A 27,576-nucleotide genomic window follows, 5' to 3' on the forward strand; every position below is an offset into this window, starting at 1 on the left:
TATATCAAAAATGAATGTTTATTAATAAATCCAAAATCAATTTCTCCATTAATCGCATTTTTATTGAATTATCATCTATCACTAATGTTTATCTTTACATAAGATATTTTAATTAAGGACATTTGACACATAATTATGACATCGCGAATCGAATCGTTAAATATTCGTGACATTCTTATTTTTACACTAAAGTTTAATGTTTTCTTTTTGTAAATTTATATAATAAAAAAAGAGAAAAAATTATTAACAGATTTTTTTTGTTACTTTCAAAATTAATTATCAATAAATACTCGAATGATTTCAAAATGAAAATTAATTTATTTTTAATTTTTTAAATTTAGTTATAAATAAATAGAATATTAAAGACTTGATTGGTGACGTCACATTATTTAACACGTCCTTCAAAATGAAAACGAAATTTTCATTTCTTTACGCATTAAAAAAAAAAATACAAGTTCACTATTTAAAGAGAAAATTTTAAAAAATCATTTTTTTTTCCTTTTTAAATGAGTTAATTGTGTAATTTTACATATTTACACTCGATTCACTAAGTTCAAAATAAAGTAAATATCTGCCACTTACCGCGTGACACATAATTCTAACACACGCATAATATAACTGACATATCTATCGACTTTTATCCGGATCTCGTATTTAGAATTTCTTATATTTCTTATGCCTTAAACATTATTAATGTTGTTTGAAAATCTTAATTTGTGATTTTTTTGTTGTAATATTATTTTACATCCCTTTCTTTTTATTTAAACTGTGAATAATAAATTTTACGAATCAGATAAAGATAAAGAAACGTAAAATTTTTTATTCAAAACGAAAGTTGTTTTATTATTTTAAAGCACTTACACTTAATTAATGTTCTATCAATTTCTAAAACAAACGAAATCTTAGTAATTTTTTTTAATAAAACAATCTTCCTTCTAAATAGAATATTATCTACTCTGCTTTTACAAAATGCATTATCATCATTCTTATTATTATCATCATTATTATTAATGCAAAGCTGTACAGAGCAGATTTTATATAAGGATTATTATTTTCTCTTATCATTATCATTATTATAATAATATTATAATTACTGTACACATTAATCGGCTATAATTATATTCTAAATATGATTGACTCAAAAAAGTTGTTTCTTATTTCTTTCTTGTTCCTTTTAATATCTATGAAATCATATAAATATGAGTAAATAGAAAAACAATCATACGTTCGTCATTAACTTATTAAAAAAGAAATGATATAAGCAAAAGAAATATTTCGTAAATTTCATATACGATGTGAATCGAAAAGTTGATTGCACATAATTATTATATAAATTTCTTACAACGAGCCGTCATTTAAAAAATAAAAATAGTCAATAGATTATATATTATAATCGAGATTGTTTTTCTATTAATCTTATTTTTTCAAAGTCTATTTTTAATAATGTACATTATTAATGTCATGTGTACGTAATTTAGATTTTTGATGACAGATAAAGCAATATTCGTGCTTTTTGAACTTAGTAGGTACTTGTAACAAATGTAAATTATACATTGGAATTGAAAATTTTTTCCTACTTTCTTTTTGTTGATCAAGTGTCCTTTGTAGGAAAAACTATACGCTGTCTGCTATTGTTCAATAAGTCTCATCACTGCGCTTCGAGGATGACGATGTAACAGACGATGAATTTGTCTAAAATGAAAAAAAATCATCTTTAAAAATTGTTTTCTTATAATTTAAAAAAAAAATTATTTGTATTTCTTTAAATAGTATTTATTTTTTAATTTAAATTAAAATAGTAATTATTATTTATAAATATTTTTAAATAGTAATTATTACTTGGTATCAAAGATTATTAATTATTATAATAGAAAATTTATAAATATTTAATCACTAGAGCTATTTGATTTAATTAAATTAGATTTGAACTAATAACTTCTATATTTGATTTTAATTTATCTTTGATTCAGTCAATAATTATTTCGTTTAAATATTTCACGTTATTAAATAATCGATTATTTGAATTAAATTTTTTTCAATCGACTTCAAAATAATAAAATCAAGTCGAAAGAGCAAACTTACGGCATTTTTTACAATTTTCTTTTTAAAATTAAAAATTTTTATTGAAAAAATAATTCTTACTAAAAAAGTAAGAAAATATTTCAATTACAAGTTCATAAAAAAATTATTGAACATGTTCTTGAATTAAAATAAAAAATCCAATCACAATCAAAAAATGAAATTGTAAAAAAAAAATTAGAAATTTTGATTCAAAGTCAATAAAATATCTCTTACTTTTGGGGTAAATTATAATTTAATTTCTAACAAACCTTAAAATAAATAGTAAAACAAATTTGTTTTGTCGAATTAAAAATGAATGTAAAATTTACATCTTATTTAAAAAAAAATGATTTTCAATTTCCCACCAATGGAATAAATATGAAAATAAACTCTCAATTTCTTGGCTTAGGTATTTATTATACTTAAAATTTAATTTAAAAATAGTTTTGTAACACATAATTGAAGATTATCTAAAAGCTTCAATTTTTAATCGCTTACACACAAAAGATTTTTCATACTTTATTTCTCCTAATAATCAGTTCTTAAAATTAATTAATTTCTTTATTTACTTGTAAAACTACTTGTAATGAAGCCGTATGTTCGCTTCAATTCGCTCATTTAGACTAAATTTATTCAAAGTTAATTAGAAAAAAATACAAATCAAATGATTTATCAAAAAAAAATATGATTTAAAATTTGTTTTTGAATATGTATTAATAAGTCAGTCCTTATATAGTCTCTGATGAATGTTCGTAACGTGAGATACTTTTTCTCTTTTAATCGAATCTTTTTTTTTATATAAACAAAAGAATCGATTAAATTACAGATGCATAATAGATTAAAACGTCAACGCCTTATATGTAACTGTAAAAATAATGAATAGAAAGTTGGAAAACAGATTTTTTTTTTATCTTCATAGACAAAAAATATAGAAAACCTCAAATCTTGTAACACTTTTTTGCACAGCACAGATTTGTCTACATTATTCAATAAATATTATACTTTAAAAAAAAGGAGAATTACTCTGATTACAATTTAGACATACAAAAAGAAAATCACTCATTTCTTTCACACAATTCATATTTTCGTGTACATTTTGAAAAATGTGTACCTATTTGACAATTTTCATTATTACAATATAAATGAATAATTCTTATTCAACATTTTCATACGACAATGTTTTTTCAAAACTATGTTACAATAATTACATTTTGAATTATAATTAAGAATTAAAAAAAGCACTGCTTCTCGATTGAAATGAGAAAATTTGTTTCTTTTTATAATAAAAAGAATATACGATAAAAATTATTATTCTAATGAAGTGTGAGCAAAAAGTACAATAAGCTTTTGTAATTTGAAAGAAAAATCAGAAATAAAACTAAATATTTTCAATCATTTATATAAAGAAATATATAAAAAAAGAAGTCTCGATGAAACGGGTTTTTAATGTTTTTATCATTTATATTTAACTATTATATTATTATTAGCATTCAGAAAGGCACAAAATGTCAGTTTTAATGAAGAAAGAAACAAATCACAAAGAACAGAAGTAACAACATAGAAACAGTTTTTCTCGTTCCCAAAAAAAAAAAAAGAAGAAAATTTGTTGGGGAAAAAAGAGTAATAAATATAATATATATGTATATAAAAAAAGGTCTTCAACCTCTTATTATAGAAATCTTGAATGCCGTTGTGTAAATATGGTTACAAGAATAATTAGAGGTATCTATATCTTACTTTCTGTTCCACTTTGCAAAACAATATTAATTATGGTGGATTATTATTGTTTGCTTACAGCTTGACCACTAGCTGTTGTCGTTTGTCCGCTCTGTTGATTTTGGCCCCAATACTGCTGATTGTAATACTGCTGTTGGTTGTTCCAACTGCCGCCCCAATTTCCATTGCCGTAATTTGACGAGCCATATCCAGGTTGACCGTAACTACTTTGTCCGTAGCCTTTCCAATTGCCACCCCATTGCTGTTGGCCACCATCCCATCCACTGCCTCCTTGATTCCATCCTGATGCTTGACCACCGGCCCAACTTCCTTGCTGTCCTCCCCATCTGCCAGACGACTGTGAACCTTGGTAACTGCAAAAAACATTTTCCTTTTTATTATCATTTTCAATTTCGTTTCTCTTCTCTTCTATTCTCTCAATTTTATTTCATAATTTTGTTTTTTTATTTTAAACCTGAAGTAAATACAATTTTCGAAATTTACTTTAAAATATTGTGTAATTTACTTATTTTACTTTTAGTTACTCTCTAAATTTGAATTAGTAAAAATGTTTACTAATTCGAATTAGTGACTGACATTTGCTTTTGAATTAGTAAATTTTACTAATAAAAAGTAATTTATACTAATTAGTAAATATTTTCACTAATTCATATTTAGAGAGTAACTTTATACTTATTTTACTTTTTATAAATTTTTTTAATTTTTTAATTTTTGCATTAGTCAAAATTGCTTTGTAAGGAATTTAACTTTAAAACTTTGAATTCTTAAAAATCCCCTTGAATTCAATTTTTTTTCGAAGGAAACTCACCCTGATTGACCCCAACCTCCGGGACGTGCCACAGATCGATTGCGATCGTTTGAAGACCTTCTGTCATTGCCTCCTCTTCTGTCAGAGCGATTATGTTGAGAACCTCCTGGACCTCCTCGTCCTCTCCAGTTATTGGGACCTCCGTATCTCATGTGACCGCCACGTTGATTTCTGTCTCTCCATCCTCCACTGGAACTTCCTCCGCCACCGCCGCCGCTGCTGCTACCACCTCTCCAAGATGAATTACGATTTCTATCTGAATCTACAAACAAATTATTAATTAGAAATTGTTGCGAAAAATTATTAATTACAAACTATTATAGAAAATTATAATTGCAAACTTATAAAAAAATTTTAATTGGAAATTGTTGGACAAAATTATTAATTGCAAATTGTTAGACAAAATAATTATTATTATAGAAGAATTGCACTATTAATACAATTTGTAAAAATTATTGTTTAGTAAAAGAAAAATAAAGGAAAAATTTTCTAAAAGTAAACTTTTTTCTGTAAAAATAAAATCGAAGTTTTAAAATAAAATATCACTTACATCCAGAGCGCCGATTATCCCTTTCGCGATCTCGATTATCCCGGCTAGATCGGGATGATCCATCGCGATGCTCGGCCTTCTCAAAACGAGAACGTTTCTTCTCATGCTGCTGGCCAAATCCAGCTTCTTTAGCTTCTTTGTTGTATTTTTCAATTAAAGTTTTAGCCTCCTCTTCACCTTGTTCAACGTACTCGACTGCATTGAAAGACTCGCCAACAGCCGGGGCCACAAAATTAGCTGAAGATTAAAAAAATTGAAAAATTAATAATCGTTAATCATTAAATTTTATATAATTGATAATTAACTTAACATCTTAATTAATAATTAAATATTATTAATTAATAGTTAATACAAAAAAGTCGGCCTCAAATCGACTTTAAGGCGCAAAAAAAATCGTTTTCGATTTTAAATTTTAAAATCCTTTCTTAAAAAAGACATGGAGTGGAAAGGTCGAATGTATCGAAAAGTATCGAAGTAAAGAATGGGCAATGAGAATGTAAAATCTTAATAGAAGGGTGTTTTTAAAATTGTTTGTACATGTGAAGGTGGCGCTGCAGTCGTATGTTATTTAAAAAGAGCGCGAATATATAAATTTTATTTTTGTTAAGAGAAAGTACTCATAATAAATCTTATTTTGCATTGTCAAAAAAAACGTCAACATTTCAAATATAAATTAGAAAATTATTAACTGAAAAAATTTGAATATTATTATTAATGAAATAATGGACTTGGACAATGGACATATAAAAACTAGCACCGTAGACGGCCGCTTGCGGCCGTCGGAGGAGCTAGTAAGTCAAAAAAGAAAACAAATTTAATTATTTCTAAAAATTATAATTGTTTCTTTTAAAATTCAATTATTTTCTAGAATTTTTAATTAAATTTATTTAAAAGTTTAATTATTATTTTAATAAATTTAAATACTATTTATTAAAATTATAATTCAAAAAATTAACTTAAAATTCATATAAAATTCAATTCTTTTCAATTCAATATATGAGACAGAAATTTTGAACGTAAGGAAATTTCGATTAGTCAGAAGTCTTCTTATTAAATAATATATATTTAAAAATTCAACTAATTTAAAGAAATTTGAACAAAAATTGTTTTACAAAACTAAGTTCTTTAGAATTTTTAATTAAAGTTCGTCAAAATTGAAATTTTCAAAAATATCAATTTTAAACCTTTTGGAATTTAATTATTTCTAAGAATTTTTACTGTAACTCGTCTAATATTTGGGAATTTTTAGAATTTCTAGAATTTTTAAGTAAAATTCTTCGCTGAAATATTAATTTGTAATAGTTTTCAGAAAGTTATTCGAGAATTAAATTATTTAAATACAAAAATTGAATTTTTATAAAAATTACAAACTGTAACTCCTCAGGGTTTGCTTCAAAGTTTGAAAGATGAAAAAGAAAATTAAAGAACAATTTATGGTTTTTAGTATTTTCAAAGGAATAAAAAATTTTAATTTTCATAGTATTTCAGGGTTGCCACAAAACATCGATTTTAAAATTCCATGACTTTTCCAGGTTTTCCAGACCATTTTTTAAAAAATTCCGGACCCAAAAATAAAATTGTTTTGGTATGTTTTTAGCTAATTACGCCAAAAAATATAAAATCCTTCAAGTAAATTGTTAATAAAATAAGTTATTAATTTTTAATTTTATTAATAACAAAAATTTGAGTTAAAATTTGTGAGATTATTTGAGATACGCTGCGAAGAAATAAGGTGAGGAGCAAATCTTAGGAGCAAATCTCTTTAAATTTAAAAATTTAGTTTAGTTCAGAATTTTTCACAATTAAACAAGAAGTATTTTAAACATTTTATGAAACTGAAGTTACCTACGTTTATCCAATGACAATTTTTTCTTTTGATAATTATTTATTTTAATGTTAGAACCCCTTTAAAAAATTTCAGAAGATCGAAGTCGGGGAAATCAGTAATTTTTATTTTTTACACGGATTTTCCAAAAAACCATATATTTCAACAAAATTATTATTTCCTCAGCTCATAAGCAATTTTTCTTTTACTAATTATTTATTTTAATGTGAGAAGTCATTTAAAAAAATTATAAGATGATCTATGGCAAGGAAATCAGTGATTTTTAATTATTTTTGTCGTGGATTTTCCAAATATCCCGAAATTTCAACTAAATTATTATTTCCTCGCTTCAGAAGCAATTTTTTTCTATTGCTAATAGTTTATTTCTTAATATGGATGCACTTGCAATTTTTTAAAGGGCTTCTTACATTAAAAAACAATTATCAAAAGAAAAAATTTTCATTGCATAAAAGTTGGTAACTTCAGTTTCATATGTTGTATTTTTTCTATCGTAATATGGAGAAGAAAAGTCGAAAAAGTCGCATTTTATCAAAATAAGTCGAAAAAAGGCGCATTTTCTGAAAATAGTCGAAAAAAGTCACCAGAGTCCTGAAAAGGGGAAAAACAATTCAAATTAACGTACCTTTCATTTCCTGAATAGTACTTTCAATGGTTTTATATTCGACATATTCAGGTTTGTTCGAACGAGCTTCATATTCTTCCTCCGAAGGTACAATGACTATCGCTTTTCGCTGGAATCCTTGGAAGTGTCGCATTTTACGCTTCTGGGCTGTTAAATATACGTTGTTCTGAAAACAATCGATAAGGAAAACATTAGACTCATTAAATAGCGATTAAATATTTCCAAACATTCTTTAAAATTTATATTTTAAATTGAATTTTCTGATCAATAAGTTTTTGATCAATCTGAAATCAAGTATTCTAAAAATTAATTTTCCTGATTGAAAGAAGAGGAAACTAAGATTTAATTTCAGTAAAATCAACTGGAGAGATAAACTCACCTGATCAAGAATGTAATTACGTCTCCTTCTAGCGGCAACATCGACCAATTTAGTTAAAGCCCTAGAGCATTTATCAGCAATAACTTCCCATTTTCCTTGATGATTTGCTTTACGTGGCAGTCCCATAACTTTCATTTTCTCAATTAAAGCATTCGTTCCAAGAATGTTGTACATTTTATCAGCGTTCTCAGCTGCGTACTTGATGGACCAATACGTCTTACCGGAACCAGGTAGACCACAAAGCATCAACATTTCACAATCCTCCCGTTTCTCCGGCCTCTGTGGTCCAAGAACACGATCATTCACATCAACTTTTCCAACGAAAACATAATCATCCAAAATTGTACTACTCCAAGGATCCTCCTGTCCAAAATTACAAATAAACGTGCAATTTTTCGTTAATACATGTGGATATAGAGCCTTATCACCAAGCTCTGCTTTGGGAATAATAAAAGCAGGTCCTGAACTATTTCCATTAACAGTATACGATATTTCGACATTATCTGAATTCATATCGAGATAACATCCAACAACATCATCTTTACTAAAGCTTTCTCCATAATCGGAAAATTCATTATTTGTCGATTTTTTGCCAGTTCCATCGTAACCATAACTCAATGGCTCTTCGCCAAGTTGCATTGACGTTCCAATTACTGACCATCCAGCTCGCAATAAATGTGGATTCTCCTCATCTTGTATGGTAATTGAACAATTTTCCGTGATTTTAACCTCGTAGAAAATTTTCCCCTTATTAAAACCATAAGTGGCTCGTGCACCGGCCCAAACATAGCCGAAACCATCATTATGCATTGGCGTTGCCGAAAAGAAACCCTCCTTCTTGATAATTAAATTCAAATCCGAATCGTACCATGACAAAGCCATTGCGCTCTCTTCCAATTCAGGTTCCTCCTCTGCTTTTGGTGTGTAAGTAATTTTTCCTGACTCATCATCGGGACTAAGTGAACGTTTTCGTTTTCGATCCACTTTAATATCATCGTCCTTTTTCATTTTCTCACTCTCATCCTTATCCTTCGATTCATTCTCGTATTTATCAGAACTGTCCATTTCCTCATCGAAACTCTTCATTTCCTCCTCGTTTGTAATTAGATGTGCATAACAACCTGGATCCTCTTCATCATCCTTCATTTCAATGTCCTCCGTAAAGTCCGTGATATTATCTTCTGTATTTTTCTCATCACTTTGGCTTAATTCTTCTTTAGTTGGACTTGTTTCTTTTTCGGATTTTGTATCAGATTTCACGGGTGTTGTAACGGATGGTTTTGCGGGACTTGAAAGATTTGATTTTACAGGACTCGTGAGTTTTTGTTCCGATTTTTCTGGACTCTCTTTAGTTGGTTCCGATTTAACGGGACTTTCTTGAAGAGATTTGATGGGACTTTGTTGTGTAACCGGAACAGTTTTAATTGGACTCTGAATTGGTGATTTAGCGGGACTCTTTTGAGATTCTTGGATAGGTTTAGCTGTTTCTGTACATTTTGAAGGACTGACGACTGTTTGTGCAGCTTTTGTGGGACTTGCTTTTATTTCTTGTGGTACCTTCACGGGACTTTCTTTCAATTCCTGTGGGGCTTTTACAGGACTTGATTTCACTTCCTGTGGGGCTTTGACAGGACTTGATTTCACTTCCTGTGGGGCTTTGACAGGACTCTGTTTTACTTCCTGTGGGGCTTTTACAGGACTTGTTTTCAATTCCTGTGGGGTTTTTACAGGACTTGCTTTAACTTCCTGTGGGGCTTTTACAGGACTTGCTTTCACCTCCTGTGGGGCTTTGACAGGACTTTGTTTCACTTCTTGTGAAACTTTAACAGGACTTGATTTCAATTCTTGTGATGCTTTAGCGGGACTTGTTTTTACTTCCTGTGTTACTTTGACAGGACTAACGTGTGCCTCTTGCTTTTCAGGGCTGACGTTAATTTTTTCAGTACTTTTTTCAGTAACTTTTTCAGTACTTTTTTCAGTAGCTTTTTCAGTAACTTTTTCAGTACTTTTTTCGGAACTTTTTTCAGTACTTTTTTCAGCAGCTGCTGCTTTTTCTACTGGAGCTAATTCTTCTGGTTTTTTGGAAACTTTCTTGGGAGGTTCTTTTTGTGGTGAAGCTTCCTCGCCGGGTGTTTCTGTAATTGTCGGGAGTTCGTTTGCCTTCTCGACGACCGGTGATTTAACAGGAGGTTTCTTGTCAGGAGTTACGGCCCTGGCTGAAGATCTAGTGCCCCCTCGTGTTGGAGTTCTTGGCACTGGTGAATCTTGAACATCCTGTGATTGTTCCTGGTGTCTTGTGCTGCGCATCGGCCTTGATGGCGTCTTCGCCGGTTTTGGCGGTTCTGGCGTTTTTTCACGTTCATTCTCTTGCTCTGGACTCGATTCCACTCGTTCAGTTGGTTCTGAAATAATTCCAAATTAAATAGATTAAAAATGTTCCAAAGGAATTTTTCTATTTTAAATCTATTTTCTGACTTTAAAATAATAAACAAAATAATAAAAATAAAAAGAATTAAACAAAATAATTTCAATAAATACTTGTTGATTAGAATCACTTATCAATTTTAAACCCTTTAAACAGAAAAACAATATTTGAGGTTAGTATTTTTCGTATTATTTAAATTTCAAAAATAAATAAATACTCTTTTTAAAGTCATAATATAATTGTAAAATAAAATTTAATTCAACCAATTTAACTACAATATCCTACAAAAAAATTGTTTAAAAAATCAATATTTTAGGTTAATAACAATTCCATTAAATAAAAAAATTGAAAGTAACCCAAAGTAACAATAAAAGAAAAATTAAACTGCAATTTCATTCAATATTTTCCTTATATTGTTAAAAAAAACCTAGGTCAAGATAACAATCAACTTACAAAAAATACATTTCATAAAAAAAAAACAACTCGAAGAAATATAAATTAAAAAGGATATCAAAATATCACCACATAAAAACATTAAATGAAAATCAAGGAAAACTCTATTAACATCTTCTAATTAATCAAATTGCAAAATCAATATTTAAAAAATATTATACGATTCTCGTGTGAACGAGGTCAGATTATTAGTTTTATGGTTCACCCTATAGATAATTTCAAAACAGTGTTAACATGGCAAGCCATGAAGCTTGAATCAACAACAATCATTGCTACATTGAAAGAGACTTGTTGAACCAACGTTGTTAAACGTCATAAACAATAAGACATAATCGTATGGAAAAATTTAACGATATTTATCAGTATTATAAAAAAAAACTTACCATTGCCAGACTCATCGTCTAGCGCCTGGCGAAGCCGCTCAACGAGGACCGCCTTGTTACCCTTTGTATCCAGCCCTCGTTTCGAAAGCTCGGATCGTAATTCGACTACTTTTAATTTTGCTGGATCCATGATTTATGAATTCATACAGTTTCTAGAAACACACGCACTGTTTTTTGATGAAAATGCTTATAAAATGCTCACACACGCACCACTGACCCGCGTTGCATACACAATATGGCGGTACAACAAAGTACAACACACTTGCAAACATCGAGCGTTATGTATTACTAAAGGCGCTCGCTGATTGGCGCAACTATACCATTTGACCGAACACCAATTTTGATTGGCTGCTTGGAAACAAACACAATTAACAGGAACAAATTGCAATTACTCTAAAAAATTCTCATTGGTAACTTGAGGGCGGGTTTCTCTTTCATTGGTTAATTGTTCTGTCTTTTAAATTTAATTGGTTTTTATCCACACTGTGCAAGAAAAAGGGAGCGAAATTTCAGTATTTACCAGTATTTCCCTTTATTGTTTGATTGTGAATTAATTACTGTTAATTAAAATTAATAATTTTTATAAAAATATAAATATTACAATTAAAACACCACTTAAACTATTTTAACGTTTTTAAAAATACGTTAAATATAGAATTGTGCGGTTAAATGAATTTGATTCGTTCAATTGTGCATTTTGAGGTTAGGTTGAATAATAAATTGATAATAATAATTTTTTTCATTTTTCAATCAGAATGATTGGAATTTATAAACTAAATTGTAAAATAACGAAAAGAAAGTAATCGGAAAATTTGGTGATAAATATATTAAGCATCTTACTACAAACTAAGAAAAATTCCAAATTTACAAATTAAAAATAAAAAAATTTTTTCTTACATCAGAAAAAAGTAATTGCAAGAAAAAACTTCAATTTTAATTAAAGAGCCGGCACCTATCCAATGAATACAGAGATAAAATAGAATTGACAGAATTCGGCCTTCTCATTGGAGTTACATTAGTTACAATTGTTTTCGTATTATTTACGAAACATTAGTCATTCATTGTTTAAATGAACAATTATTACCTTCTTTTTCAAGAAAATTTAATTTACAAGATTTGTTGTAAAAAAATGGATTGTCCACAGTGTTAAGAAAAGACTAATTGCTGAATAAATTAAAGCAATCAAGAAGTTTTGGAGTATTGGGTCGCGATGAGCACCAACACATTGAATTTTTTCATTAGTATTTGTGGGGTCAGTGACGCACGCACAGTGGCAGGCGCGGTGTGTTTTTATATTTTTAACAATAATATGTGAATTTCACGAAAGCTGACGATCCGCAGTCGAGGGCTCTACACCAGAGTGACTATTATTTTCGGTAATTCCATTATTTTTTGATTATCTAATCATTAAGTAATCGAAACAATGAGTGATCTGCGAATTATGAACGAACACCATCGTTTAAACGCCATTTTGTGACCACGCATTCAGACATAAACACCAAACTTTCTAATTCTGTTGATATCCATGCGCGATATATTCCAGTAAAGTCCACTAACATCTTTTTACTACATTTTACTATGTTGTAAAAAACATTTTAAGACAAATGCAAATCAATGGGAGTCATATTACAGTGAACTTTTTGGCGCCAAATTTTTCTTGTGTAAAATTACTTGCCCTATCTATGTCAAGAAACAGCTGTCCGTCAAACATTGATAAAAAGTCTTTTTGACAATTGTTTTTCTTTTCGCTAAACAGTTTTCTATTTAGATATATTCTATTCAATGGAATGTTTCACTAGTGTAACTGGATCGCAATGATAAGATTGGTACGTTAACCGTCATGTGATCACTAAAAAAAAGTTTCTTATTAACAAGTGTTTTTTACACGAATTACGGGCTTCAAGTCAAGGTCCGAATTCTCAAACTCACTCATATTAATACGGTAAATTTGGATATTTCAAGTGATAAGAGAATCAAGTTTGTTTATTGAATAGAGACGTCATGCAAGAAGTTATTTCAGATTGAGTTCATATTCTATATTATTATTATTGAATGATCATTTTCATTTTACAAATTTTGTGTTTGTTCCTTTTTTCCAACATTGTCTTTTTTTAGAACATTTTAATCGAAACTGACTCTGTTAATCAATCACGTGAAATTTAAGAAGTCAGAATCATGCTACTTTATTTTAAGAGGATTGTAGATTATTGATTTCAAATATTACGTTTTATTGTAGGAAAAAATATTATTTTCATACATTCAAGCTACTGCAGTTTAAAATGAGATAGAATTCTATTGAAAAACTTTAAGAATAAAATTATGACAATTTTTTCTAAATTATTATTTTGGAGTTATTATTTTTATTTTAATACTGTCACTATTTTATTTTTTTTCTCAAGTTTAGAAACTATTATTTTATTTTTAAACTAGTTTTAATTAATTAAATTCATAAAAATATTGTGTACAATTAATGAAATGAAAATGTTTTTAATAGACCTGTTGGATGTCAGAAAAGAAGAAAAATGTCCGGTGATTCAGGATGGAATGCAGTTATACACCATCCCTCGGAGCTGGAGTTACAAAATTGGAATTGGGATGAAAATGACGGGGAACCCGAGAGGGAATTACCCTCTACAGTCGACATGGACGCGATAAAAGGAGGAAGCTGGAATCCAGCTACTGGACCAAATGGTAAATATTTTGTTGTAATTATTAAAAAAAACAATTGCTTCTCCTTTTGTAAACCTCAGGGTATTAAAATTGATTACAAAAATATTTTTAAAAATAGTGTTGTCTTATTTTCAAACATTAAAAATCATCGTCTAAAAATAAGCCTTTAGTCCTCTACTAAAGATTGCATAAATTATTAAAATCTAAAGCTTGAAATTCATTATTATGCTACATACGAAATACTGTTAAAGCCCTTTTATCTCATTAATTCAAATTATATTCAAATATTACACTCATTACAAAGCAGTGAATTGTGTTGAGAATAATTATTATTCATTGATTATTTAGGAAACGATTCTATAGATTCCGAGGATGATTCGGAATCTGATGAAGACAGCTCGGGAGGGACCGAAGGCAGCTGTTCATATTCAGATTCTAATACTGAATCTGACGATGAAAGCAGCGGTGAAGAAGAGGATGATACAGAATCAAATTCTGATTGTACTTCTAAACACAGTGAACAAACTTTTTCCATTCGAGAAACAAACTTCGAGCAGGTAATGTAAAAAACAGAATAATTCATGAGTTTTCGCTGAGCTTGACTCTTTAAATAATTGTCAAGTCGAAGAGCACCTAGAGATCGTTTTTCAAAATATGTACTAGTAATTAAATTTTTTTAAACTGATGGAAAAATTAATGAAATTGAAATATCTACGAGTCTGGCAAATTTTATGTCAGTTCAAAAGTATCGTTTTTTTAGAATTTTTCAATAAAATTAACAAAATATCGTTGTTAAATATGAAATTATTTCTTAAGTACATATGTTTTGAATATTTTTGATTTTATTTCTTTGTTTCAAAGTGATTTTTGTTTTGTTCACTTTTCTTTATTTCTAAAAAATTTTTATGTTCTCAAAAGAAAGAATTTATTTGGAAATATTGTCGAACGTGAACTCTGCACATTTTCACAAAAAAAAAGAAAAGAAAAGAAATAATGAGAAAAAATTACCAAAATTGTATCACAAATTAAATCTATATTATAGGGAGCTCTAAAACTTAAGATCGCCATGAAGGCAACAAAAAAAGAGGATAAAGATAACTCAAAGTGTGATAGAAGCAGGCGAAATCTTTCTAGAAGAACTAAGACACCTAGTCGCGTTGCTAAGGTAAATGAATATTATTTTACACTTTTTTAAAAATTACTATAAACTTATTATTATTTATTAAAATTATTTAAAACAGTTTTAAAAAAATACCTTATCATTTTTATAATTTTATTATCAAAAATTGGCAAAACATTAGCTTACGCTTCGCTTATTTATATTTAATAATGCTTTCTCTTCGAAACAATCGACGACTTTTAAAGGAAAAATTAAAAGAAACAAAACCTCTGAGTATCTTAAATTTTAGTTATGGACAAAATTTTCCCTACAAGAAGAATATCGAACATAAAATATAATGTTAATTGTACTGTCAATAATTAATTCATTTATTTATTGCAAATTGTGGATATTCAGGCTTCAGGTGATAGTACTGATGATTCGGATTCTTCGGTTAGTCCAGTGCCACAGTTTTCTCAACCACAGGCACAGCTTCAGTCATCACAACCGCCACAACCACAGCAACAGCAGCAGCAAGTACAACAACAACAACAGCAACTACCACAACAACAAACTCAGCAGCAACAGCAGCCTCAACTTCAACAACCTTTACAAGAAATAAATCAAGAAGATTTGGCCGCAATTTTACCCGACGAGGATCATGAAGATGCGCCATTTGATGGTTTCGAGGACTCGGAAAGTGGTCGTTTAGTTTCAAAAGCAATTGAGCGAATGTCACTTGGAGCTGATTCTGATTCTGGTGAAAATACCGATCAAATTCCCGTACCTGTTTATAGTTCAACGTTATTGCAACAGTTTGTCGAGAAAACCGCATTACTATCGGAACCGCGAAAGAGGCGAAACAAATTAGTGAAGAAACTAAATGAATCCGAGTACGCATGTGTGTCGAATGTTTCGCCAGACTCGGGCATTCAGTCTGTTGATAACAGTCCATTACATTTAGCGATTAGTCCCGTGAGTCCACAGGCACCCTCACAATCACCAGTTCAAATAGCATCAAAACCAGCTGTCAATGTTGACAGAGTTCTTTATCCACCGAAACGAAAACCCGGACGACCTGCCAAATTAGTTTCCACACAACCACGTGGACCGGGAAGGCCCAAATTGAAGCCGGAAATTGCCGCCAAAATCGAGAAACTTGAGAAAAATTCAAATGAATCTCAGGAAAAAATTTCGATTGAAGTCCCTTGCGCAAAGCAAAATGTACAGTGCAAAACTTTAACTTCCCCACCAGAATCACGAGACACTGGTTCTAACAAAAAGTCAAAAAATAAAAAACCCTGTCCGAAGAGTGAGCCTGATGATGCGAAATCAGCAGCGCCCAAGAAGCTTGCCGAGTGTGAAAAAGTTTTGCCCACACGTAAAAAGTGCCTCAGTAAACCGATCGTCGAGAAGCGAACAAAAGAAACGGAACAACTTAACGAACGTCTGGAAAAAAGTAGAGAGTCAAGAGAGAAATGCAAAGAACTGCGCGAAAGGAGCAAAGAACAACGAGACAAGAGCCATGAGCGGACGGAGAAAATTAAGGAACACACGGAAAAAATCAACGAACGTAAAGAAAAACTCAAGGAACAGAGGGAGCTGAGTAAGGAGAAAAATAAAGACCCAAAGGAAAAAACCAATGAACCGAAGGAAAAGTCCATCGAACAAAGAGACAAAAATAAGGAAACGAAAGAAAAGTGTAACGAACAAAAAGAAAAAGTTAAAGAACAAAAGGTAAAATGTAAAGAACAACGCGAGAAAAGTAAGGAACGAAAAGAGAAACTCAGTGAACAACGAGAAAAGAGTCGGGAAAAAATAAACGAGCATTCAGAAAAAATTCAAAAATCAGACAAAAATAGTGAACGAAGGGAAAAAAGTGTCGAGCAAAGGGATAAAAGTATCGAACAGAGAGAGAAAAATATCGAACAGAAGGAGAAAAGTGACAAGAGATTGAGAAAGGACAAACACATATCTAGAAAAGAAACCGCCGAACTTCCTTGCGAAAAGCAAGAGAAAGTCCTCTTAAATCGAAATCCAAGCGAAGAAAAATTACCCAACAATAACAAAAAGAGTACAAAAGAAAATCGACTAGATCCAACGACCAGCAAAAAGCAAATTCCAGTAAAGAAACCAGTAGCACCAATCTCAAGGCGAGTCCTCAAAGAAAACAAAAGCAACAAAAAAACTCCCGCAAATCTCGAAACAAACGTCGCTGTCCAAACAGTCATCTCCCTCCCCGTGACAATTCCCCTTCAAACCGAAAAAATTGATTTCGGCCGAAAATACCAAAAGCCCGAATCAAAGAACCAAACCTCCCATCATCACAAACACCGTCATCATAAACACTGTCGAAAATTAGTCGTACCACCAAAAACTCCCGTACGAGTCGATCCATTTATCGTTCAAGAACTTGAAAATTTAATCGAAGAATTCTCAAAATCCTGCACATTAGGCCGCAACAACATCACCTCAAATCATTCCGAATTACCGCAAATATTCCGCGTCAAGAAAATCACGAAAAAACGAAAAGGAAGCGAAATAAATTCCAACGAGGATCAAAAATTAAAGCGTCGGTTAAAAAAGGAAAAAGTCCCATCTAATCCCGATTCCAAGAGTAACACAAATTCAGGTTCAAATTCAAGTTCCAATGAGCAACGACTACCATTGAAAAAACGTCACTATCACGTTTCCAGTCCCCATAGTTCCCAAAGTTCCGGCGCTAGTTCCGAGACAGCCAACAATGACGCAAATTCCACCGAGAGTCATATCGAGGAAGCCATTGAAGCAACAATCAATCGCTACGGCAGTGATTCGTCAACAGCCACACCAAAAGTTCCAGTCACCCCAAAAAAGAGGCATCGCGACACCGAGGAACAATCCCCAGAAAACATCCCACCCGAACCCAATGATATCCCCCAGCCCTTGGCCACAACCACCGAACTAAATCCCCGACGCAAGAAAAAGATCGTCAAAGATTTACGCGTCACTGTCACGAAATTAGCCCCCGACTCTCAAATTGAAAAAGTCGAGAAAAATTCCTGCACCGACAAGGGCATTAAAGTGGAGAAAGCAGGAAAAGTTGAGAAGACACTCGCGGAGAAAATAACCCCAAAGGAAAAGACGACGGAAATCACGAAACCAAATTTAGAAGTGAAAATAGAGTCTGTTAAGAAAACGGAAGCAGTGACACAAGAGAAGGGTAATTTGAATCCACCGATTCAAAAGCAAGGACCTACGATTGTTCTAAAAAAGAAAGCACGCAGGAGGAAGGCAATTAATCGAACAGGCTTTCCCACTTTAAAGAAGAAGAAAAAGAAGAAAATTGTCATTGAACCAACAATACTAAAGGAACAGATTCTCCCCAACGAGGAAGTTACTTCTTCGCAATTAAACGAAGAGGAAGAAGTAAAACCTCCAAATGTGGAAAATGACCCCAAAATCGAAGAATCGAGTAAAGAACTCCCTGACGATACAAAAACGATCGAGAACGAACCAACGCCAATACCCGAATTTTCCCGTCACTGTTTCCTGGATGACGATTCATGTTCAGCGGCAATGTCCCCGTCGAAAGACTCCCTTGAATGTGACGGAACAAGACCTTGCGATAAATTATGTCCGGTGAAATATGAAAAAGTTCAAGACTCGAGAATTTATGATGAGAATGCAACACTCGAGGAATCATTGGAGAGATATAATTTAAGTCAACGTGTCGCGGTGTTAAATGAAGAGAATCTCAGGAAATTGGAACGAAGTAGTTCGCGTGAAACGGTGAAACACGAATTGTGTAATAATAATTATAGTCACAAGAGGAGAAGAGGCTCGGCGAGTCCTTGTAATTTAACGATAAGAAATATAAAACGATTGAAAAATGCTGGTTATGATACGGAGAGTGATGCTGTGCCAAGTAGTGATTTAGCGAGTGATGATCATGATTTTGGCAAACAGGGCAATTCAATGCGTGGTAAACGAAAGCAGCCGAGATGGAAGAAACGCTATTTACCAGCTGGATTGTTTTCCGATTATTTCAAGGAAGACGAGCCGAGAAAAGTTAATAATTCCGATAATGGAAAGAATAAAATGATTTACGATACTTCGGAACATCCTCATGGTTTACTACCGCCTCCCTATCATTGTGGGAAATTTTTGAGACAGAGAAAAATTCCATTTCAATTGCCCTATGATTTGTGGTGGTTGCATACGCATTCTCGATTGCCGGGACGGGATTTGGTTCCTTCTTGGAATTACAGGTATTTTTTATTTTTAATCAATATAATTATTAATTTTTAATCAATAATTAAAAATTATTTATTACATATTAATTAATAATAATTCTAATATTAATTTATAAACATATTTATTTACTTATTTACAGGCCTCGGATATGAAAACGCGATTTTTTTCGAATTAAGATCAATTAAATTAGTTATATAAATTTCAGTCTTTGCACTCATCTGATTAAAACGACTATTTAGTACTTTTTTACAATTTGCTACTAATTGGATATTTTTTGGTAGATTTGTTACACTAAAAGCTACTTTTTTCTTTTTCTTTAGAATTTACACTATTTTAAATGCGCTAATAATTAAAATAAAGAAATTATTGGTAAAAATTTAAATAACATTTTTAGAAATAATTCAATTACTTTCAAAAAATTATAATAAAATTTTTTAAAAGGATTGAATTATTTTCAAAAATGTTAAGAAAATTTTTTACAAGAATTTAATTATTTTCACAAATACTAAAATTCTTCGCTAAAATTCAATTATTCTCATTAGTAATAAAATTTTCACAGAAATTCAATTATGTAAATAACGGTTTAATTAAAATTCTTTGAAAGAAATTAATTATTTAAAAAAAAATTGTATAAATTTCTCCTATGGAAAGAATTATTTTCAAAAATTTGTAATTAAAAATTTCTAAAAAAAATTCAATTATTTAAAAAGATTTTAATAAAATTCATTGCAAGAATTCAATTCTTTTCACAAATACTAAAATTCTTCGCTGAAATTCAATTATTTTCATAAATTATAAGATTTTTACAGAAATTCAATTATTTGAAAAACGGTTTAATTACAATTTTTTAAAACAAATTAATTTAAAAAAATTTATCAAAAAAATTCAATTATTTAAAAAGAGTTTAATAAAATTTGTTGCACGAATTCAATTATATTCACAAAAAAAAATTATTCATAAGAATTCAATTACTTAAAAAGATTTTAATAAAATTCGTTGCTAGAATTTAATTATTTCGATAAATAATAAAATTCTTTGCATGATTTCAGTAATTTTTAATACAATTTAAAATAAATTCCTTCGAAAAATGTAATTATTTATAAAAGTTTTATTAAAATTATTTGAAAAAAATTAATTATTTTTAAAAGTTTTGATATAATTCTTTTTAAGAATTTAATTATTCTATCAATTATTTATTTTTGTACTTAAATAATTGCATTCTCGTGGAACTTTCGAACAAGAATTGATTTAAAAATGAATTTTAATTAAAATTTTAGATAATAATTTATTCTTAGAAGCCTTATTGTGTAAATTTTTAGAAATAATCAAATTTCAAAAGTATGATTAAAATATTTTAAATATAGTTGAATTCCCGTAAAAATTTTTAAAAAATTAATTTTAATTAATTGGAAATTTTATCAAATTTAATTGAAATAAATTTTACATTTTAAAGAATTTTATTTTTTCAATTTTAAAAATGATTTTTAAACATAATTGTACCTATTTTTCAAGAATTTTAATTAAAAGTTTGGAAAGAATTAAGTTTTAGAAAAATTTAAAATTGGAATTATTACCAAAATAAGAAAAAAAATTAAGATTTTTTATGGAATTCAGGAAAAATTTAGGGAAATAAAGAATAAAATTGTTGTCAATTGAGTAAAACCCAGTTTTTTCAGTCGCTAAATTTAATAATTTTAAATTTAAATTGTTCTCAAAATTTTTTTTCACCTTAGAAACTTTAAAGAAAAACTAAAAAGACTTACAGTTGGCAATTTTTATTAAAAAAATTGATTTTTTTTTAATAATTGAATTCTGGAATAATTTTCTGAAAATGATTAAAAAGCTTGAATTAAAAATTATTTTTAAAAAGTAATGTTTTAAACATTTTTTTTTACTTTTTCGTACTATTAATCGACTAAAAATGATTTTTTTGGTCCTTAAAGTCGATCCGAGGCCTATGTTTTCTTATTTATTTACTGTACTATTTATATTTACTACTTTTTTTTCTATTTACATGCTTTACTATTTACATGTTATAAAATTAAAAATCATAATAAAATATTTCTTCTTTTTTCTCTGCAGAAAAATTCGATCAAACGTTTATTACGACGTGAAGCCAACAACATTATACGAGTCGCAATCATGTGAATGTAAACCAGAAAGCGCCTGTGGTGATGAGTGCATTAATCGAATGGTGTTCAGTGAATGTTCACCACAATTCTGTCCATGCGGCGAGAAGTGTAAAAATCAAAAGATTCAAAAACACGATTGGTCACCGGGTCTACAGAAATTCATGACCGAGGTGAAGGGCTGGGGTGTGCGTACACAAAAATCCATCAAATCCGGAGAATTTATTCTCGAATACGTCGGAGAAGTTGTATCCGAACGAGAATTTAAATCGAGAATGGCAACAATATATGCGAACGATACACATCATTATTGTCTTCATTTGGACGGTGGACTCGTGATTGATGGACATCGAATGGGCGGCGATGGACGATTTGTCAATCATTCATGTGAACCAAATTGTGAAATGCAAAAGTGGAGTGTCAATGGACTACCACGAATGGCATTGTTCGCCTCGCGAAATATTAATCCTGGCGAGGAATTAACGTACGATTATAATTTTGCTCTCTTCAATCCCACCGAGGGACAGCAGTGTCGATGTGGTAGTAATGGTTGCCGCGGTGTTATTGGTGGGAAAAGTCAACGAGTTCCAAGATCAGTGGCAGCAATTGTTCCCGCTCGTGTCGATTCAACGGAGAGAAAATCAGTTGGTAGGCCGAGGAAGAATATTCGTAAATCGAATCTTGTACAGTCGACAAATTCGAAAGGAATGTGCAAATCACGAAGAATTGGTGAATCGAATATTGTAAATGCTCCATTGATAAAGCCGATGTCACATCAGCAGCGTTGTTTCGCTCAGGAACATCATTGTTTCCTTTTGCGAAATTTGGAGAAAGTTAAACGACAAAAATTGCAAATTAGTCAAGTACCACAAACGGGGAAAATCAAAACAATCGTTCAATCGGCGAAGGAGAAGAATGGCATCGATGCGAAATCAACGTCCGATGCATTTTTATCGCAACTCACGGCTTTGACGAATACCAATGCGCGAACTGTGCGAACTCGACGATTGGCGCAGGCTCAAGATGATCCGGAAGTTCACAAGACTGCTAAGTTAGCTAAGGTATTTTTAATTCTATATTTATTCAAATTTTATTCAATATTAGAAAATTTTCAATATTCATTCAATAATATTAATTGTAAATCGAAACGAAAGTGTTGTAAACCGAAACGAAAATATTGTGAATCGAAAAGAAAATATTTATTTATTTTGAATCGAATAGAAAAATGTCTAACTATAATTTTTGAATTATTTTCAACTTTCAGGTTTTAAAGGATTTGTATTCGGTTGTTGCAACAGCAAAAGACGAGACTGATAAACTTTTGTGCACACCATTTATGACTCTACCTCCGAAGAGAAAATTATCGGAATATTATGATAAAATACAGGATCCAATTGATCTGACAATGATTGATCAGGGTATTGGAAGTGGGCATTATAAAACTGCCGAGCAGTTTGATCAGGATTTAATTAAGCTTTTCGATAATAATGTTAGATTCTTTGGACGAACGTCAGAGATTGGTATTGCGGCGGCGAGATTGAGGAAACTTTATCTTGGCACAAAGGCAGATTTTGTTTATGCTATAACCGAAGCTACTGGTCTTCCACCTTCTCAAGGATTTTTGCCACCTCAAGGATCCACTGCAGGCGAGGAGGATGTGATTCGCTGCATATGTGGACTTCACAGGTAAAGAAATATTCCTAAATTATCCAAATGGAATTTTTTATTTTACTTATTTAATTTTTTTAAAGGAATTATCGAGTGCATAGCCTGTATTTAAATAAAGAAATATTCAATTTTGCAGAGATGAGGGATTGATGATTCAGTGTGAGCGCTGCTTGGTGTGGCAGCATTGTGATTGTGTGAAAGCTGACACAAGTGCGGATTCGTATTTGTGTGAACGTTGTCAACCGCGAACAGTCGATTTGGAAATTCCATTGGAGGGCGAGGAAGAAGAGGAAGGAAAGAAGCATTATATAACACTTCTACGTGGTGATCTTCAATTGAGGCAAGGGGATACTGTTTATGTCTTACGTGACACACCCGAGAAGCATACATACAAAACCATTCAGAATCCTGATTACGAGCAAATGGACATTTTCCGGATCGAAAGACTTTGGAAAACTACCAAGTAAGCTAACTTTTCGAATATTGAATCATATTATTATTCTTCTACTCCCTTTTTTTCGAATTTTTACACATTTTTACAATCCTCACTTTTCATTTCTTTATTTCTATATTCAGAACTCTGAATATAGAAATTAAAAAACAGAATTAAAACAGAATGGAGAAAATAAATGAAAAATTTAATAAAAGAAATAAAAAATGGAATGAAAAAATTAAAAATGTACTGAAAAAAGTAAAATTAAGGAAATAATAATAAAAAATGTAATGAGAAAAATAAAAAATATAATGAAACAAAAATTACCAAATTTCAGGGGCGAGAGGTTTGTGTTTGGTCACCATTACTTGAGGCCACATGAAACTTATCACGAGCCAACGCGTAAATTTTTCGAAAACGAAGTTGTTTGCGCGCCTTTGTACGAGGCCGTTCCTTGCGACCTGGTGGCAGCGAGATGTTGGGTCCTTGATCCCAGTACTTTCTGCAAAGGTAACAATAAAATTCACTATCACTTTTTTCTCCATATTTTCATACAGAATAATTGCCACATAAATTTTTTCATTAAATTTTGAAATAAAATTAATTGTTAAATATCGAAAATCTAATAAATAATAAAAAATTAATTATGGTAATTGGGAGGGAGGGGAAAACAGGAGATTCAGCAAAACGTCAGGAAACTTTTAAAAAATTTGGTGACAAGTTTTTAAATTAAGTTCGCAAACAAATGTTTGATTAGATTCACTAGAAGAAAAATATAAAACCAAAAACTTTTTAAATAAATTAAATTTTTTTTTTAAATTTAAAAATAAATTAGAAAAATTATTTTTATTAACATAAAGTCCGTAACTTTGCTTAAAGTCCGTTGAAGTCCGTTTTTTAAAAAAAAGATCCGTAAAGTCCGTAATTTGATTCAAAAAGGATGAAAATTTCGTAAATTGTACGGTATAATTTGGATAATTTAAGAGAAATTACAAATGATTCAATTATGTTCAAAAATTTTTTTAAATTCTCGTCAAAATTTCAATTATCTTTAGAAATAATAAAATTCTTCTCCGAAATTCAATTATTTTCAAGAATTAATTTCAAGAATTATTGCAGAAATTTAATTATTTTCAAGAGTAATAATATTCTTCGCAAAAATTAAATATTGTTCAAAAGAAAAAAAATTCTTCTTAGGGATTCAATTATTTTCAGAAATAATAAAACTCATCGCAGAATTTTAATTATTTTTAATACAATTTTAATCAAATTTCTCGAAAAATTTAATTATTCTTAAAAATTTTATTAAAATTTGTTGATAACGATTCTTTATGGGAATTGAATTTTAAGAAACATTCAATTATTCAATAAATTATTTATTTGCAGTTTGTTTGTATTTAAATAATTGAATTCTAGTAGAATTTTCTTATAAAAATTGATTTAAAAATTAATTTCAGTGAAAATTTTAGATAATAATTGAATATTAAAAGCAATATATATAGAGTGAATTTTTAAAAATAATTGAATTTTGAAATTAATTTTTTTGAAAAAGTTTAATTGAGTTTTTTAAATATTAAAATTTTAAGTTTTTATTTTCTAATATTTATTTAATTGAAGTCCGTAATTCGAATCAAATTATATTATTTTATTTAGGTGTCAATTTAAGTTTATTTATTTTGAATCATAAATTTTTATTTTATTTATGTGACGATTTAAATTAATTGAATTCGAAATATAAATTATTATTTTATTTATGTTAGGATTTAATTTTATTTTCCATGCGAAATATTTGAATTTTGTTGTATTTTTAATTAAAGGTCGACCTGTTGGATCATCGCCTGAGCATACGTACGTGTGCGAACATCGTGTTGATAGAGCTGCCAGATTATTTACAAAAGTTGCAAGATCGAGGCATTTAGTTTGTACAAAACCTTACGCCTTTGAAACATTTCCAGAAAGGATCAAACATTACCGAACATACTTGGTTTGTATTTATATATTTACTATTTTATGTATTCAAATCGAAGAGAATTACAAAATAAAATATAACTTTATTAAGTAGTTTTGATAATGTTAATTTTAAATAATACTTCATTAATAATTTTTAAATGTAATGATTAATTTTTACAATTAATTAAATTTCCCGCAGCCTCACAGTCTGGATGGTATTTCTGGTGCGAAAATATTAAAAGACAAGAAGAAGAATGGCTGTCAGGAGGTTGAAAATAATGGTCAAAAGGCAGAAACGCGAGAAGTTACTCGCAACAATAAAGAGCAGCCACCAACATCTCGACCATCCACGACAAAGACGAGACGTCGCTCAGCCGAAAATTTAACAGTGCCTACTATTATTGTATCTTGCGCTCAGGTAAATTTTTATCTAACAATTTTATTCTTTCCACAAATTTTTATTTGCAATTTCTATATAAAAATCGAAGACAAAATGACTTTTATTTTGTCTTAATCTTGTTTCAAATATGGTCTTAAATTACATTGAATAATTTCCATGAAAATATATTCGGGAAAAATATTGCATTTACAATTTTTCTCGTATTAAATTGGAAGATTTAATTTGGAAGATTTTTCCTACAATGGAAAAACAGTATTTTTAAATAAAAAAATTTTTAATTATTCCTTTGCAATATTATTTTTATTTTTAATTTAATTTTCAACTTTTATTTCTAATTGAAATATTTTGTTTTTGAATAGTCAAAAATCAAAATAATCTACTATTTATTTTATCTAATTTTAATTTATTTAATTTATCTAATTATTATGTATTTTTCCCATAGCGAGAAGTGCAAAGAAAGAGACTGAATGGTATTCTAATGAATCTTCTACAAAGAATGCCAAACAAGAAAGATCCACTAGACTTGTCATTTCTTCTCGAGCGAAATAGAAGAAATCGTAAAAGACCTGGTGGACTCAATCCGTGACACTGGGTAATGACATGAATTAATCATATTTTAATTATAATTCAATTTAAGACATTTGTAAAAAAAATTTTGCGAGAGAGAGACAGAGAGAGAGAATTTTACGTGCGCAAAATTAATTGCGTTTTTTATCATCAATTACTTTACACAATATTTAGGTAAAGATAATTGAACTATTTATTAATTATGGGCAAAAAAAATCAGTGCATTTTGATTTTTTTTAAGGCACTGTCTGTTTCTCTTTTTGATCATTTTGAAATGCATAAAGAAAAATGAAATTATGCCCTTTATAATATATTACTTAGGTACATTGGAACTAAAATGTAAAATTAAGTTTATTAATTATTTTTTTTGCCTTTTTTCATGGTGATGTTTTTTTTCAAGAGAAAATCGTGGTTTAATAAACTTGCCTCTGTCTTTGAGAAGTCAAGGTTAAACATTTTTATCTGAAGCTTTAATCAAATTTTAAATATCAATGTTGCAGTTAAAGTTTTTTTTTGCCAAGAAATTTTCGCATTACGTTTTAATCGTGATAATTGAATTTATACTTTTAATTTCGCATGAATTAGCGAAAACGCTATTTATAAAGTCATATTTAATTGACAATTTTTTTTTCTTTTTTTTCCTAGAGTAATTTTGTTTATAGAGTTTGATTTTTAACTATTATGAATATAGGTTTTGGATCTTTGAAAAATGTTTTATAATTTATGAAATATTAATGAGCTCGCAGTAATAAGTTATTTGCAAATAATATTCATATTAAATTAGTTTAGTTAGGAAGTGTTTTTTTCGATAGTTTTATTGATGCTATTATTATTATTATATTAATTTATATTATATTATTATATTGACAGTAATGATTAATATAAATTATTATTACTTACTATTGCTATTATTATTATTATTATTATTATTATTATTATTATTATTATTATTATTATTATTATTATTATTATTATTATTATTATTATTATTATAATAATAATTACGATTATTATTACTATTATTATTATATTATTATAATTATTATTATTATCTATTATTATTACTATTATTATTATTATTAATTATTATCAATATTATTATTAGTTATTCTTATTCATAATTATTATCAATAATTAATTTTAGTAGTATTTTATTTGGC

General features: G+C 29.4%; 2 protein-coding genes across 4 annotated transcripts; one reads left to right on the plus strand and one right to left on the minus strand.

The window, feature by feature from the left end:
* Nucleotides 1-40: 40 nt before the first annotated feature.
* On the minus strand, nucleotides 41-11,512 carry LOC122509479 (heterogeneous nuclear ribonucleoprotein U-like protein 1). Of its 2 annotated transcripts, none has more exons than XM_043623596.1 (7): nucleotides 11,265-11,512; nucleotides 8,004-10,405; nucleotides 7,625-7,790; nucleotides 5,157-5,393; nucleotides 4,607-4,868; nucleotides 3,857-4,151; nucleotides 41-1,692 (listed from the first exon to the last, which is right to left on the minus strand). In XM_043623596.1, exons 1-7 carry the CDS (start codon nucleotides 11,392-11,394, stop codon nucleotides 1,636-1,638), a joined length of 3,549 nt encoding a protein of 1,182 aa, XP_043479531.1. In that variant the 5' UTR covers nucleotides 11,395-11,512; the 3' UTR covers nucleotides 41-1,635. The 2 variants fall into 2 exon arrangements, with proteins under 2 accessions (XP_043479531.1, XP_043479532.1); XM_043623597.1 differs by having other exon boundaries at nucleotides 3,799-4,151.
* Nucleotides 11,513-12,042: 530 nt separating this feature from the next.
* Nucleotides 12,043-26,810, plus strand: LOC122509480 (histone-lysine N-methyltransferase ash1). Of its 2 annotated transcripts, none has more exons than XM_043623598.1 (12): nucleotides 12,043-12,640; nucleotides 13,759-13,955; nucleotides 14,283-14,491; nucleotides 14,977-15,099; nucleotides 15,451-19,283; nucleotides 21,352-22,459; nucleotides 22,663-23,084; nucleotides 23,203-23,529; nucleotides 23,837-24,009; nucleotides 25,317-25,483; nucleotides 25,649-25,867; nucleotides 26,292-26,810. In XM_043623598.1, exons 2-12 carry the CDS (start codon nucleotides 13,787-13,789, stop codon nucleotides 26,433-26,435), a joined length of 6,894 nt encoding a protein of 2,297 aa, XP_043479533.1. In that variant the 5' UTR covers nucleotides 12,043-12,640; nucleotides 13,759-13,786; the 3' UTR covers nucleotides 26,436-26,810. The 2 variants fall into 2 exon arrangements, with proteins under 2 accessions (XP_043479533.1, XP_043479534.1); XM_043623599.1 differs by lacking the exon at nucleotides 12,043-12,640 and adding an exon at nucleotides 12,657-13,090.
* Nucleotides 26,811-27,576: the final 766 nt, after the last annotated feature.

This window comes from Leptopilina heterotoma, unplaced genomic scaffold (genome assembly GCF_015476425.1).
Source record: "Leptopilina heterotoma isolate Lh14 unplaced genomic scaffold, ASM1547642v1 Lhet_60, whole genome shotgun sequence".
Lineage (NCBI taxonomy): Eukaryota > Metazoa > Arthropoda > Insecta > Hymenoptera > Figitidae > Leptopilina > Leptopilina heterotoma.

What these genes read in the sequence shown, in the direction of transcription:
- LOC122509479 (XM_043623596.1), bottom strand. Translation starts at nt 11,394, where the DNA reads ATGGATCCAGCAAAATTAAAAGTAGTCGAATTACGATCCGAGCTTTCG. An exon ending in GGAGGTTGGGGTCAATCAGG is followed by an intron (nt 4,152 to 4,606) that starts GTGAGTTTCCTT and finishes TGTTTTTTGCAG; the next exon opens with TTACCAAGGTTCACAGTCGT. An exon ending in CAACAGCTAGTGGTCAAGCT is followed by an intron (nt 1,693 to 3,856) that starts GTAAGCAAACAA and finishes TTTTCATTTTAG; the next exon opens with ACAAATTCATCGTCTGTTAC.
- LOC122509480 (XM_043623598.1), top strand. Translation starts at nt 13,787, where the DNA reads ATGTCCGGTGATTCAGGATGGAATGCAGTTATACACCATCCCTCGGAG. An exon ending in TCCCAGTACTTTCTGCAAAG is followed by an intron (nt 24,010 to 25,316) that starts GTAACAATAAAA and finishes TTTTAATTAAAG; the next exon opens with GTCGACCTGTTGGATCATCG. An exon ending in TTATTGTATCTTGCGCTCAG is followed by an intron (nt 25,868 to 26,291) that starts GTAAATTTTTAT and finishes TTTTTCCCATAG; the next exon opens with CGAGAAGTGCAAAGAAAGAG.